The sequence below is a fragment of the Zeus faber genome (genome assembly GCF_960531495.2).
Source record: "Zeus faber genome assembly, chromosome: 17".
Taxonomy (NCBI): Eukaryota; Metazoa; Chordata; class Actinopteri; order Zeiformes; family Zeidae; genus Zeus; species Zeus faber.
Window position 1 is genome coordinate 7,841,629 of NC_137204.1, and position 14,210 is coordinate 7,855,838.

Consider the following 14,210-nt stretch of genomic DNA (forward strand, 5'->3'; position numbering starts at 1 on the left):
GTTTATCCATCTATGTATCTCTCTCTCTGTCTGTCTCTCTATCTGTCTATCACTCTATCCATCTGTCTGTCTATCCATCTGTCTGTCCATCTGTCTATCAATCTGTCTATCAATCAATCAATCAATCAATCTATCTATCTATCTATCTATCTATCTATCTATCTATCTATCTATCTATCTATCTATCTATCTATCTATCTATCTATCTATCTATCTATCTATCTATCTATCTAGCTTGCTGTCTGTCTGTCCATTGACCTTTAGTCTTTCCTTCTGATTGCCACGCTCCGCTCAAGATCCGGGTGCCGCCGGGAGACGCCTCGGTGGCACGGAGACAAAGAGGGGGACGTTTAATTACAAACAAGGTCGCCTCCCCCCGTCTCCCTTCTCTCTTTTGCTTAATTAAACATGTGTGCTAATTAAACGGGACGCAGCCTCTTCCCGTTCTGCGTAACAAGCCTCCGAAAACACACGCGATGACGATTCTTTTACGAGCGGGACCAACATTGGGTCCCCGTTGTGTTACAGAGCGCTGGTCCTCACGATGTTTACAGACGCAACACACAACACGCATTTATTTCGTTTAGTGGAGTCTGTGCTGGGAAAAAAAGGCTTTCTGGAAAACAGTATGTTTCCCTCCCTCAGCGAGATAAACAAGACACACAGAGACGAACACCTCCCCCTTTCTCGCTCTGACACACACACATCCACTTATTGTGTGTGTGTGTGTGTGTGTGTGTGTGTGTGTGTGTGTGTGTGTGTGTGTGTGTGTGTGTGTATGTGTGTGTGTGTGTGTGTGTGTGTGTGTGTGTGTGTGTGTGGGAGTGTGTGTGTGTGTGTGTGTGGGGACGCTGATAGTGTCTCCTTTCAGCCGAGCTCCACTGTTGGCAAGACAAGCAATCGTATGGGATGGCAGAGAAATTGGATTTGTGTACCAACCACCGTCGCCGTCAGTCCGTCAGTCATGATTTATTTGTTTATTTGTCCTTTTATATTTTTTTGTCTCTGCTCCGTACGATAATTGATTTCCCTGGTGTACTTGACCAGGAATACGCACTGCGCGCTTTGCATTTCCCCGTTGCCTTTTACATTTACATTGTGTTGGAAAAGAAGCACTCTGAACAAACACTTGTTCAACAACTGCAAGACGCCGTATCTCATATATTGTAGTGTGTGAGCGTCATTCTCCTTGTCCCCACAAAGCTGTGTCGTGAGTAAGAAGAATGCACACGCAACACCCTCTGTCATATTGAACTACGCCGCTTATATCCCTGGTTTAAGTTTAGTTGCCCAAGCATGGAATGAGATTCAGCGACAAAGCAATGGCCGTTGCAAGACCCCTCTGTTGCAAAGGGTAAGAAGCCCTAAGGTGTAGTTCATAAGACTTCCTCTAGGGGGCGCCACAACCAGAGACCAACATCACCGACTTTGCCTTTAAACATTCTACTCAAGTTCTACAGTTCTATTACTACTACAGTACTACGATGTTACTATGCCAGTAATATTATTTAACGTACACTAACTACCACCATATCCCTATATTGGGCTACTAGTTAGGCTTACTAACCTCAATACATTTACATCTACTGGTTAAGAGACAACTACAGCGATGGTCTGGTTTTTGGGTGTTATCCGGATTGATAATTGTGTAAATGTATGTAGAAAATGTCAATTGAATTGGTTGAAATGAATGAATAATTACTAGTCATTAAGAGTTGCTGCAATGGCAAAGTTACTATACAAAGCACGTAGAGTGAACACTGAAGGCATATGAACAAAGCCTCGGCATAGTAGAATAAAAATTTAATTGAAAACATACCCTGTGTTTTGTTTTTTTGTTTGTTTTTTCTTGTTTGTTTTTTCTTGCAAAAGATCACTCCTGACCTGACCACACTTTTTAAAACACTTTGGGTAAACAGCGAACAGCTCAATTGATAATGAATGTAAACTCTGAGTCCATATTTGATGATTCAACCCACGAGGTCTGCTATCCCTAACGGCTGTCATTCTTTCTTTCATTAACAATGACTTTTTTACTAATGGATGCATCGCTTGTGTGAAATGCAACTGCTAAAACAACCCTGTACTGAAAGATATTTAAGTAACATTATGAACTCTACTAAAATAATAAGTAAATATTTTACTTACAGACAGCACAGCACACTTAGTTACTTTTTGTTTTTACAATATACAAACACATGTACAAATGTGTTAATGTTGTTCAAACGTAGTGGATCGTTACATTACACACCTCTGCTAATGTTATCAATCTATTGTCGTAAAATGATAATAAAAAAGTTGTTAAATATTTAACATATTACATATAACTTTGAATATTTTGGTTTTTGTTTTAATGTTGGTGTTGTGTCTGGTGATGGTTGTTTATTTGTTTCCTTTTGTTTACTTTGATCTTATATTCTTTTTACAGGCAAATTGATTAAATTGTCATTCATTCAGCGCAAGATTAAATATCGAATAATAATTATTGAGTTTGTTGATCGCTCAATAAGTCATTAAAATTTGTACAGTGCATTACAAATACCTAAGGAGGAGATACGTATACATTTTTCCAGCTGTTTAAATTTCATTTAATCAAATGACAACTTCTGTTTTTCCAGGTGGTAGCGGTGGGGGAGCGTGGCAGGGGAGGGCAGCTCCTGGAAGAGCCCAAAACCCTGCTGTTCAGGGGGAACACGTTCAGCCTCCAGGTGTCTATCCAGGACATCCCACAGTTACTCTGGAGCATCAAGCCTTTCACCACCTGCCAGGTATAATTCTGTGTGTGTGTGTGTGTGTGTGTGTGTGTGTGTGTGTGTGTGTGTGTGTGTGTGTGTGTGTGTGTGTGTGTGTGTGTGTGTGTGTGTGTGTGTGTGTGTGCGCGTGTGTGTGTGTTTGTGCGTATGTGCGTGGATGTGAATGACATAACAACCACTCAAAACATCACACTCATAGTTAGTGATGCTGAAACGATTCGGTCATAGCGAACAAATCTTCCAAATGATTGGGGACTCTGGAGTCACTCCATCAAAATAGTGAATCTTCAACTCACAACCTGAAACGGATGACTGAGCACTAAAGTAAAGTCCCAAGGCATCAAAATGTCAAGGCGTTTGGCATAACTCATAGTGACGATTTAATCTTTGCATTCCACCAAAAGAAATCCTTTTTACCAGAATTTAATGATTCTTTGGAGAATTCCATTCACGACTCAGAGCCAGCTCCCTCGCCCGCCGTGCGTTACACCGAACACTCAATCAAACGAACGAAGAGTCGGAAAATTTAACGACTCTGAAGTCTCTACCTGTGCCTCGTGAATTACCGAAACTCATAAGAGTCGAGCCTCTCATCACCTCTCGTAGTCCTCCCTTTGAGCATGAAACCTGATCATGTTCTGATGTCGACAGAGCTTGTATCCCTGTTAGAACTGACTCAATCACAAGAGTGAGTAGAATCGAGCGAGTTTGATTCCGCAAGAGCTCGTTTTCACTTTTTATTTCAAGCGGCATTTGGAAAAACTTTCCGCGGTAGAAGTCGTGCGACACCTCTCTCCCGCTCGACGTGTTCTATCCGTCCACCAAAGGCTTCGCTTCCAAAAACCCCGTCCATTCGTTGCCTGTTTCTTCCGTGGCCGCATCAAAGCCCGGCGACGGGGGCAAGGGCATTGCGAGGGAATGCCAGAGCCGGCTATCTCCTCTTCTCACAGACCTACCCTTATAAAAATTAATTATGACTTCCAGGCACACCGACGCGGATCGTGTTATCTTCCCGGGGGTCTCCGCATGGTGCATGTTCTTCTCCCGCTCTGTGATGTTCCTTTCGCCGCCCGACGTCCTATTAGCGGCATTAGCCCTCCACGCTATTTTCCACCAGAATACCAACCAGGCCTCTCTGCCAGGGGAATAGGGAAGAGGGACGGGACATCAGCCGGGGTCATGCAAGGAAGATGATGCTGGTAGCCTCCGTTGGGGGGCTTGTCTCCAGCCCCCCGCCCCCGCCCCAAAAAAAAAAGAAAGAGCTTCTTAGAAGTCATTATCCTCTCTCAGCGGCCGCCGTCTCGTTTCGGCACAGCGGGTTCAAAGCCAGAGAAACTAAACCCCGAGCCTCTTAAGTCTTGTTCGTCCTCGGCCGATACTCGGTTATCTTATGGGAGATCTTGGTTAGCTCCGCCCGAGATGCTCAACGCTGTGTAATCGTATTCCGGCGGCTCAAAGAAGGGGTCGCCTTTCCGGCCCCCGGTCACAAAATGAATCCAGGGATGGATTGGAGGGGGGTGGTTTTACGGTGTTTGTCCTCTCCCCCGCAGGAGTTCTCCTTCCCTCAGGTGTGGGCCAGTCACCGCCGTCCCTTGCAGTGTGCCTTCTCCCTGGAGCGATTCGGCCACTCCTCCTCTCAACTGTGCTGCAAGATCAGCGTACGGCAAGTCAAGGGCCAGGAGCAGATCCTCCAGGTTTACACCTCGGTGGCGGAGGTGAGAATGTGAGAGAGAAAGTGTCTCTCCTTCACGCTCTCCTCAGTCGAAACTGCTCAGTTGTCCTCCTCTTCGTTCTTCTACTCCACCTTTGTCTCTTTTCCGGCAGAAAGAAAAAGGCGTGGTTCCCCTCTTCTCTCAGTCCGACTGCACCGTTACCTCGCAGACGGGGTCGAAGGCCTTCATCATCCCGCTTTCCATCCGCCAGCGGATCTGCGCCACCTTCGACACGGCAAACGCCAAGGGGAAGGACTGGCGACTCCTGGCCCAGAAGCTCAACATCGACGGGTCGGAGCTTAACACATTGCTAATACACCGTGGCTTCTCTATCGTCTCCCCAGCACTCATTTCCGTGTTTCTGGGGAATCGTGCAGAGCTTGATTCATCCAAAAGAATCCTTTATAGTGTATTTTCAACTGCTTCAGTTCCACTTGAAAAAAAATTAATAATGGAAATTAGCGCTTGCGTTGCAATATCAAAATTGCGAGGCTGTACGAATTCATCAGTTCCAGTTCCAAGACAAAATCCCCGTGTTTATCTGAACAAGCTCAAGTTTCTCACTGAAAGTGAGAACTATTAGTGACAAAAAGTTCGACATTTTGTTCTTGATGAGTCACTCAGTAAAGAGTAAAGCGTCGATCAATTTTCCCACTCTTTGTTTGTTCGGTTCAGTTGGTGCAACCCACGGTGAGTGAGGGGGGACTTCCTGCACACGATTCAGAAGAGGTGGTTTGGCTCTGAGCTGTGAATGGAACTCTCTCAAGAATCATTTCGTTCTGTCAAAATGATTTATTTTAGTGGAAAGTCACTCACATGTATTGGGAATTATGCCAAATGTTCCTTGGACTTTAATTAAGTCCTCAGTCATTATTTCCAGTTTCTAAGAAGAATCGCTCACCCAATCTATTGCCGGAGTGACTCCAGATTCCCAAGTCATTAAAAGGATTTGTTCACTATGACAGAATCATTCGCTAGTCGTGCATCACTATCCATTAGTTGGCCATAATAATAAGCACAGTTCCTCATGTTTGTGACATTTGTAGTGGTACATTTATTCATTATCATTTCATTGGAAAAATGTTGGAAAACATGGTTTCACGCCCCGACTTGATTTTTATCCTGAAACGAGCGACTGAATATGAATATAATGTCTTTCTGTTTCTGACTGACCCGTGACACAAGAAATGTCAATCTTTGAAATCCATTTTTTAATTCAGGATTTAGCCACGTTTTGGCGGCACTTATCTTCCATCGCGAATCGGCCTTCGGCAGCACATTGCGCCCCTGATTCCATTACAGATCGGCAAACAAATGCACAGTGAGGTGCGGAATGAGAGAGAGAAGAAGAGATGAAACTGGGAAAAAAGGACATGTCAATCGGCTGGAGATAGTGTCGGGAATAAGTGCACGTTAACAACAACAGTTTGTTTTTTATCCGCGTCACCTAATTGGAAGCCATGAGAAAAGCTGATGATGACAATGTTACTAAGATGTTTGACAAAAAAACAACAAAATCGCATCCGATCGTACTCATATCCTCGGAATTTTGTCCGTGGGGGGGGAGACACAAAATAGACATCTGTGTTGGAGGAATCGGGAGCATTTTCTCCCAGGATAGACCCACCAGGAACAACATAACATAAATGTCTGCACCCTGTTAAGCAGAATTATGGCAATTATTTCTTCAAGTGCGCAGCGGCGTCCTTGCTACTCAATGGGAAATTGGGGGGAAAGTGGATTTATGAAGGGGATTCGTGATGATCAGTCGCAGGGTGATGATATGATGAGGCAGTGCCCCCTGTTGGAATAGGCCTGTAACTGCAACTGAAACACCACATCCCGATTACTCTTATGAGTCGCAAAGTTATCAGCTTTGTTTCCATGGGAACCGTGAAAGCAACTCCTACAAATTTTTTCTACATTCTTCCAGTTCCTTCTATAAATTAATCAAATGTATCCTTGCTTCCTATGAATTGAATCAATGTGCCCGATCTTAATTATTATGAAAGTGTCGGATTGTTAGACTTAGTACAGCCGACCAATCTTTAGACTGTACCTAGATGGGTTAAGTTGAATTTTAAAGATACAGAAAAGAGAAAAAAAAAAAGAAAAAATCTTAAAAAAAATGTTGTTAATATTTCTCTTTTATGAAAGCAGTCGTAATATTGAAAATTCTAATTTTCTACATTTGGATGAGTATTAAGTCAATGGTCGTTCTACCCAAATTATCATCATGGATCTTCCTAAATCAAATAAATGAAATAAGAATGAATGAATGAAAAACAATTATAATATTTAGAAATCTAATAATGTGAATATAAATATTAAAAACATGTAGAATCAAATAAATAAAAATCATTCCAAAAAGGAAAAAAGACAACAACAAAAAGGAAGAGTAAATAATAAAATTCAAAATTCGAAAAATGCAAAAACCATGCTTCCCTATTTATAAAAAGGACTACAGTCATCTTGTTTCCACTGTAAATCCTTTCATTAAACAACAAACCGCATCATGTTGTGATTTATGTTCATTTTTACCAGTATGGATTGTGTTGTGCCTCAACCGATAACAAAAACACTATATACGCCCTTGAACAAGCATTTCTTTTTTTTATCTTTTCTTACCCTCTGTTCTACTTTCCATCCCTACTTTATACTATTCACAGGAACCTCTGCTACTTTGCGTGTCAGGAGAGCCCGTCGGCAGCCATTCTGAGTCTGTGGGAAGCCCAACACCAGGACTCGGGCGACCTGGACTCCCTGGCCAGCGCCCTGGAGGAGATCGACAAGGTCCAGTCGTCCAGGACCCCCGCCCTGGATCTGGACGATAAATTCACTTAAATTGTGTTGGAAAGGCCCACAGCGGACTAAAGAGATCGGGGAGATCCCATCGCGATGCACCCATCCTGCATGAACTCCGTGGCAGGCCAACACCGGACATGCGGGGGACGCTCCGTTTGGTTTGGATTCTGACCTAAAGGGACTGTCTCTGCTATTCCAAAATGGCCCTTACTGGAGAAAAGAGGGTGGGGGGTGGTGGTGGAGTGGGATGAGAAGAGGGGGAAGGAGAAGGAGTAGCGGAAGGGAAGGGAAGGGGAGGGATCTGAAGGATGTATTTGGTGGTTTGCTCTATTCCAAGCAGTGTGCCGCAAACGGGAAAACATCTCGAAAAAGGGGCCGCTGAGCGTTTTTTCCACTTTTTTTTTTTTTTGTCCTATCGGACGTTTGTTCATTTTGAAGAACTGTTCATCAGCTTGGGAAAGCTGCGCAAAGAGGACTCGCCCCAGAGGATGGACAGTCTTAGCGACTTGCTCTGAACTGGACTGTATTCTGGATCCCTACGCCCGTTCTCTGGGTTTTACGATATTAATCTGTGTGCTATGTGTCTCCGAGGGTCTCTTTTCATTTTCTATGTCTCTCCTTAGGCTTCTACGCCCCGTTCTTTCATCCTGCCCGCTGTTTTTTGTTTTTTTTTATGTCACTGGGACTTTACTTTACTGATACGATCACAGAACAATTTGATAGAATCTAGATAGGTTTAGGTTGCCTGAAGCGCGAGGTTATATGCAGTTTGTCTACAACAGACGTTACAATACGATAATGCCATAATGCTTAACATGCAACAAATCTCTCATACACACACACACACGCACGCACACACGCACACACACACACACACACATATACACACACACACACACACACCACCAAAGACAGCACATATGGTCCCAGCATAGAAGATGTTGGAATGCAGCAAGAGGTGTCTCTAATTTCAAATATACGTCTTGTTCCTATTATCGGAGGGAACCCCACAGAAGCCGTGTTTCCAGACCAGGACTCTCGCTGGGGTCATGGGGTAAGAGGTTTAATGTGAGTGAGAATATTTCATACTGTACATTCCATATTGTGGGCAAAGTGGTGTACTGCTGTGGCTTATCTGAACACGTCTGGAGCTACAGTGTATGTTTCCTTTGCAGTGGAACACGTGTCCTGAGCAGGACAATCTTTTTTGGACCGCAGCTTGTGTTATGTATGTGGATGCCATTGCGTGGGAGTTATCCGTCCCTCCCTCCCTCCCTCTGTTTTCTCTTACCCCGGAAAGAATTGGATCCCCCCTGCTGAGTTAAAACAGTAAAAAGAGGAACGAAAAGAAAGTAGTCTTTGACAGCTAATAGATCACTATGAATAAAAATGTCTTCTTGAAACCCGTGTTGACCGTCTCATCTCACCTACTTGAGGACTTCTAATTACCGCGTCTAATCCATTGCAAAGCCAGGAAACCGACATGGAGATCAGGAAGTGGCGCTACTGTGGCCAAGAGAATGGCTGCACACTGCTGTCGCCATGCCTAAACACTGCTGCGCCAAATGGCCATCTTGAACCATCTGATGAAGGCGAGAGCGCCTCAACTATATTCCCTCAACTCTGAATGGTATTCAACCATTGGGGGGAGTTTAGCCTTTCTGGCGGACTGTGAATCTAAGTGACTCTCTGAGCAATTTTCAAGAGACATAAGAATAAGAATCGGAATCCAAGCCAGAAGTACCTCCCCCCTCCCAACAAGGCCATTGGTTGTGCCCCGTGGGCAAGGATCAGCTGCTCAACAACCAGATGTTCTGTGAAGCTCGCTGATCAGCAGATATCCCCCGCGCCATGTTTCCTCAAGTAAGAGTCTTCACCCAGCTTGATGCAATCTTGGCCTGGACGAACTAAAACATCTGGTTTGTGATTTACCCACAAGGTTGGCTCGAAAGTGGTGGAGCACATAGTAGGCAAACTGCTCTGCCCTGTGCAAGAGTTTTGGCCTTCATGAAGGCCATATAACTCTACAACCAGGTTTTTGAAAACCTACCTGTTTTCGTAGGCAATGACTTCCCATTGGCTACACTAGAAAAGGCGGAGTTTGCTAATCGGCCAATCTGCCGGGAGAACACAGTGGCTGTCAAAACCCAAATCTTTTAAGGTTGAAGAGAACAGTTACGGTGTCGAAGGTCTCAAGACAGAATGCAATTCCCATGGAAAGCACCTTCTTTTCAGATCCCCACAGGCTGGTTTAAATCATTTCATAACCTCAGCTGCTTTTTGGATAGTGGTCCCGCATAACTCTCCTTGCCTGAATGAAAGTGAAAATACAAGGATGGCAAGCGATTCTGCAGTAGAGGCTCCATTCATTAACCATTTATAGTTTAAAAAAAGACAAATGCTACAGGTACAATTGGCCGGAAGCGTAATGCATTCACTTGGGAAAAAGAAAATTGACCTGTTTTTCGGAATTAACGAGAAAAGTTTCAATGACATTTTTTTTTTTTCCAAATGAATGAGATACATATCTTGATAATTTGGAAAAACAGCAGAACCACCAAACAGAGCAGGATTGTGATCCTGCGAGAAGCTCAAATTCCTACTTTGAGAGCTCGATTTCATGTTTCGTTTTGTCCACTTTTATTTGGGTTTGGGTTTGACACATTGGAAGATACTTATGTCTTAAAGTAATATAGGTGGTGTTGTTTTTAGTTTGTCGACTTTGCACAGGCACCTCAGGCCCTTGTGTTGTTCAGACGGAAAGCCCATTCTGATCTGCACCACAGAACTGATCCTGGAGAAACACCACGATGTCCAGCACATTAAAGTGGGCTTAATTATATATACGTATACGTATATTTTATATAGATTTTTTTTGTTAATGTATTAATAGAATTGATATGTATAATGTATTTATTATACATATATACGATATATATATTAATTTATTCATTTATTTATTAATATATATTAATTATAACAATTTCATTTTAAAGTGACATTTGAAAAATGTTATTTTAATCACCCTTTCGTATACATTTTGGGTTTACACACTTTCTGAAAAACCTTTTGAGGCAGATGATAGTTTTATGAAGAACATTAGTGTTCTGTATTGAACCCTAATTAACCCTTTTTTTTCTCTCTGCATGGACAGTTAGTTGTGAAATGAAATGGGAATCCTGCATGGGAATACTGTCATTATGCAAATCAATAGTTACATTTGGAGTATCAGACACATTTGTGGCAATTCAATGGAAAATAAGAGTCAAATGAACTAGGTGTACTAAACAATCAGGATGATTAAAGAAAACAAAGGATTACACACAATTCTAGAACTAATACGATCAGTTTATTTGTTACAGTAAAGCCCAGGATTATGCATTTTGGTGCATGGTCTTCATCATAAATGAAATATCAAATGTATCAAAAACATTCCTATCAAACAGTCATGGAATGAATGTAATTACACGACCAGTAAAATCGAGCAGGTGTGGTGTTCCAGATGAGTGACCGTAAATATCCCATAACGCTTCACAGATTGTAACCGAGGCTTTTGGACATTATCTCCAGCATTAAAATTGCCGGCCTGAATACTGATACCACTGGCCTCCTAATACAGAGAAAGAAAACACTGGGAAAAGCATGGAAATAGATGATTCAGCCTGGTTTTTCATATGGTTATATGTGGTGAATTGAAATGGTCCTCAATCTGCCCTTTAACCCTAAATCTGTGAAGCAGCAAGGCATGCATTGGAGCCTGATATTCAATTCACATTGTCAAATGCAAACCTAAATGTAAAATAATCAATACTAAGTTAGATGGATAGATAGATAGATGATAGATAGATAGATAGATAGATAGATAGATAGATAGATAGATAGATAGATAGATAGATAGATAGATGATAGATAGATAGATAGATAGATAGATAGATAGATAGATAGATAGATAGATAGATAGATAGATAGATAGGTAGATAGATAGATAGATAGATAGATAGATAGATAGATAGATAGATAGGTAGATAGATAGATAGATAGATAGATAGATAGATAGATAGATAGGTAGATAGATAGATAGATAGATAGATAGATAGATAGATAGATAGATGGATAGATAGATAGATGGATGGATAGATGGATAGACAGACAGACAGACAGACAGACAGACAGACAGACAGACAGATAGATAGATAGATAGATAGATAGATAGATAGATAGATGGACGGGGGTCTAGGTTAGTCTGTGTGAGGAAACGATGTACCAGCCCCATTCGCAATACTGGAAAGAATTCATTAAAGCAACACCGTGCAAATTGTTTTCCTTAAAATAACAATTTCCAAATCATTTTGATGGTACACTGACTTTTATTATGGAGAATGGCACCTCTTTCATTTCCCCCCGAAGGCCTGTTCTTGCACTATGTTACTACTGTGTTTCGGGTACAAAACCTCTGGAAAAGTGTGTTACGCTTTACGGCACTACGTCACTACCTTGATGTCTGGCTCTGATAATTACCGTTTTTTTAATATGGTAAAATTTATTTTAAAAAAAAGATTAAAAAAAGATTACAAATTATTAACTTTCCAGTTAAAATGTCCAGTAATAATGCTCATAAATGCGTAGTCGCTCCACCCCCCTGGTTGAGACGGGCGAGTGGTACACCCGGCACCCGCCCTCAGCTGTCGGCACACGCTGGCCCTCATTTTCATTGCACCGCGGGTTTTTTTTTGACCCTCTGACTCACGTGCATTAACTCAAGACCGTCTGCCAGATCAAGCACATCTGGTACCTACACCAGTAGCACTACTGGTACCTACACCAGTAGCACATCTGGTACCTACACCGGTAGCACATCTGGTTCCTCCACCGGTAGCACATCTGGTACCTACACCGGTAGCACATTTGGTACTTACACCGGAAGCACATCTGGTACCTACACCGGTAGCACATCTGGTACCTACACCGGTAGCACATCTGGTTCCTCCACCGGTAGCACATCTGGTACCTACACCGGTAGCACATTTGGTACTTACACCGGTAGCACATCTGGTACCTACACCGGTAGCAGGGGGCTATCCCCCATGCCTTCTCTCTTGTGTACCTACATTTGGGTCTCTGATGGCCCTACTAATACCCACACTGTGAAACAAGACAACCCAGTCAGTTTTATGTGGAGTCACATAAGTCACACTTACGTCAAGTGTGGGCGCATCAGAATAATACCGCACCCATCTGAATATCTCCACCCACAGCTTGACAACACTCTTTGCGAAGGTGCGGCATATTTTTCTCGGGCTAGAAGTCCACTGGAGGAGTTCGCGCAGCGCACCGGCTGTATGGCGAAGCGTCCCATACGTGTCAGTGTTGTCGAGAGAGGAGGAACATGGGAAACAACGGCGATTTAAATGTTTTTTTAACACACAGTTTGATAATACTCTGACGCGTGGCCGGTCGACCAGACAGACACAAGGAAGGAGAAGCAGACGGACCCTTTCGTGGAGCCGAAACCGCTTTTACTGGCTGCCACGAGGCTTGCAACTATCACGGGGTGTCCAGTTGGAAAATAACAACCTGGAATGGCTTTTTTATGAACCTTTTTATGAGAGACTTCTCTTCAGACACTCTTGCTTCCACTCGCACACCCACTGTTCTCCTCACTTCACTCTCTCCTCTCCTTGCACACCATCCTGGACACCTCTCCTCCAATCAGATGAACTTAATTCATCATGTTATAACAGTATGTTATGTTATAACAGTATGTATGTTGTACTTTATGTTGTTATAAAGTGCATACACTTTATAACAATGAACATTAACCACCCCTCCACCTACGGCACACTGCGCCAACGCGTATAAGCATGGGAGCTGCTCTCTTACTGGCTGTACAGACCAGCACACATCTCTCCTTGGGCCCCCAGCCTCAGAGGCCAGAAGATCTGAGTGGATAAAGTCTGTTTTTGATGGCAACGTCCCGAACCGTGACAAAACTGCACGTGAGCGAAATGTAAGTATTCAAAAAATAAATGCGCTGTGTGTTTCTTTTGCCGTTTAGCGCTACCTAACGCTAATCGCCGAGGTAATATATTTGATGAAATTTTCGAGAAAGTGCCTGGCCTTAAAGCTACAGACACAGACACAGCCCGTCGGGAACAGGAGGTATGTTAGAATGGCTAGAATGCATAATCTGAGTGGTATTTTCAGCAAAATAAAACTTCAGAGACATGTTTTGGAGACATCAGAGACCTATATTAACTTGTCCAAAAGGAGTACAACTGAGGACCTTGAAGCATTTTGCTTTCTGTTTTCTAATCGGCCGATTCTATCACACGTCAAACAGCTAGAGACACCAACGAAGAAGATAAGCGTTTGATCAAATGAGTGTGACTGGCTTATTTAGAAAGTTGTCCATCGACATCCGGTGTGTTATTTATATGAGCGATCCATCCACCAGAAAACAACCCCTACTATTACGCTCTGCATTATTATAAGTAAATTGTGAATGGGAATGAATATGTCAAACAGTACTGTATTAAAATGCAAAAGGAAAAAAATAAATAAATACCGTTCATTCACTCTCCAGCAGTGCAGAGCATCAACCACCAGGCGACGCTGTGCTCTCTCATTCACTTCACTATTATAATGCAGAGAGGCTTTCCCTAAATATAGAAGGCCACGTTATTATAAATATTTTTACATGTAAAATGATGAAGAAGGTTTAGGAATATGTATTTTTTATTTTATGTTGATCCAATAATCCTTTGGATGCTGGCATGCCAAGACATTCAATCTTTTTAATATTTAGGTAACTTATATAGGTATATAAGTTTGATATGTTTCTATGTATTTCTATTTTTCATGTATTTAAATAAATATATATAGATTATAATTGTAAAAAATGTTTTTTTTTTAAGTAAAGTGAGTACATTTAACGAAATTT

General features: G+C 42.4%; 1 protein-coding gene across 1 annotated transcript in view; it reads left to right on the plus strand.

Annotated features, from left to right (window-relative positions):
- LOC307243510 (netrin receptor UNC5D-like) overlaps positions 1–7,309 on the plus strand; it is a gene marked incomplete at both ends in the record, with an annotated part of 164,806 nt that extends 157,497 nt beyond the window's left edge. The window contains 4 exons of the mRNA XM_080018340.1: positions 2,619–2,768; positions 4,304–4,468; positions 4,578–4,756; positions 7,135–7,309. Of these exons, the coding sequence (XP_079874466.1) occupies positions 2,619–2,768; positions 4,304–4,468; positions 4,578–4,756; positions 7,135–7,309 (669 nt within the window). The remainder of the gene's footprint in view (positions 1–2,618; positions 2,769–4,303; positions 4,469–4,577; positions 4,757–7,134) is intronic.
- Between the last annotated feature and the right edge of the window lie 6,901 nt (positions 7,310–14,210).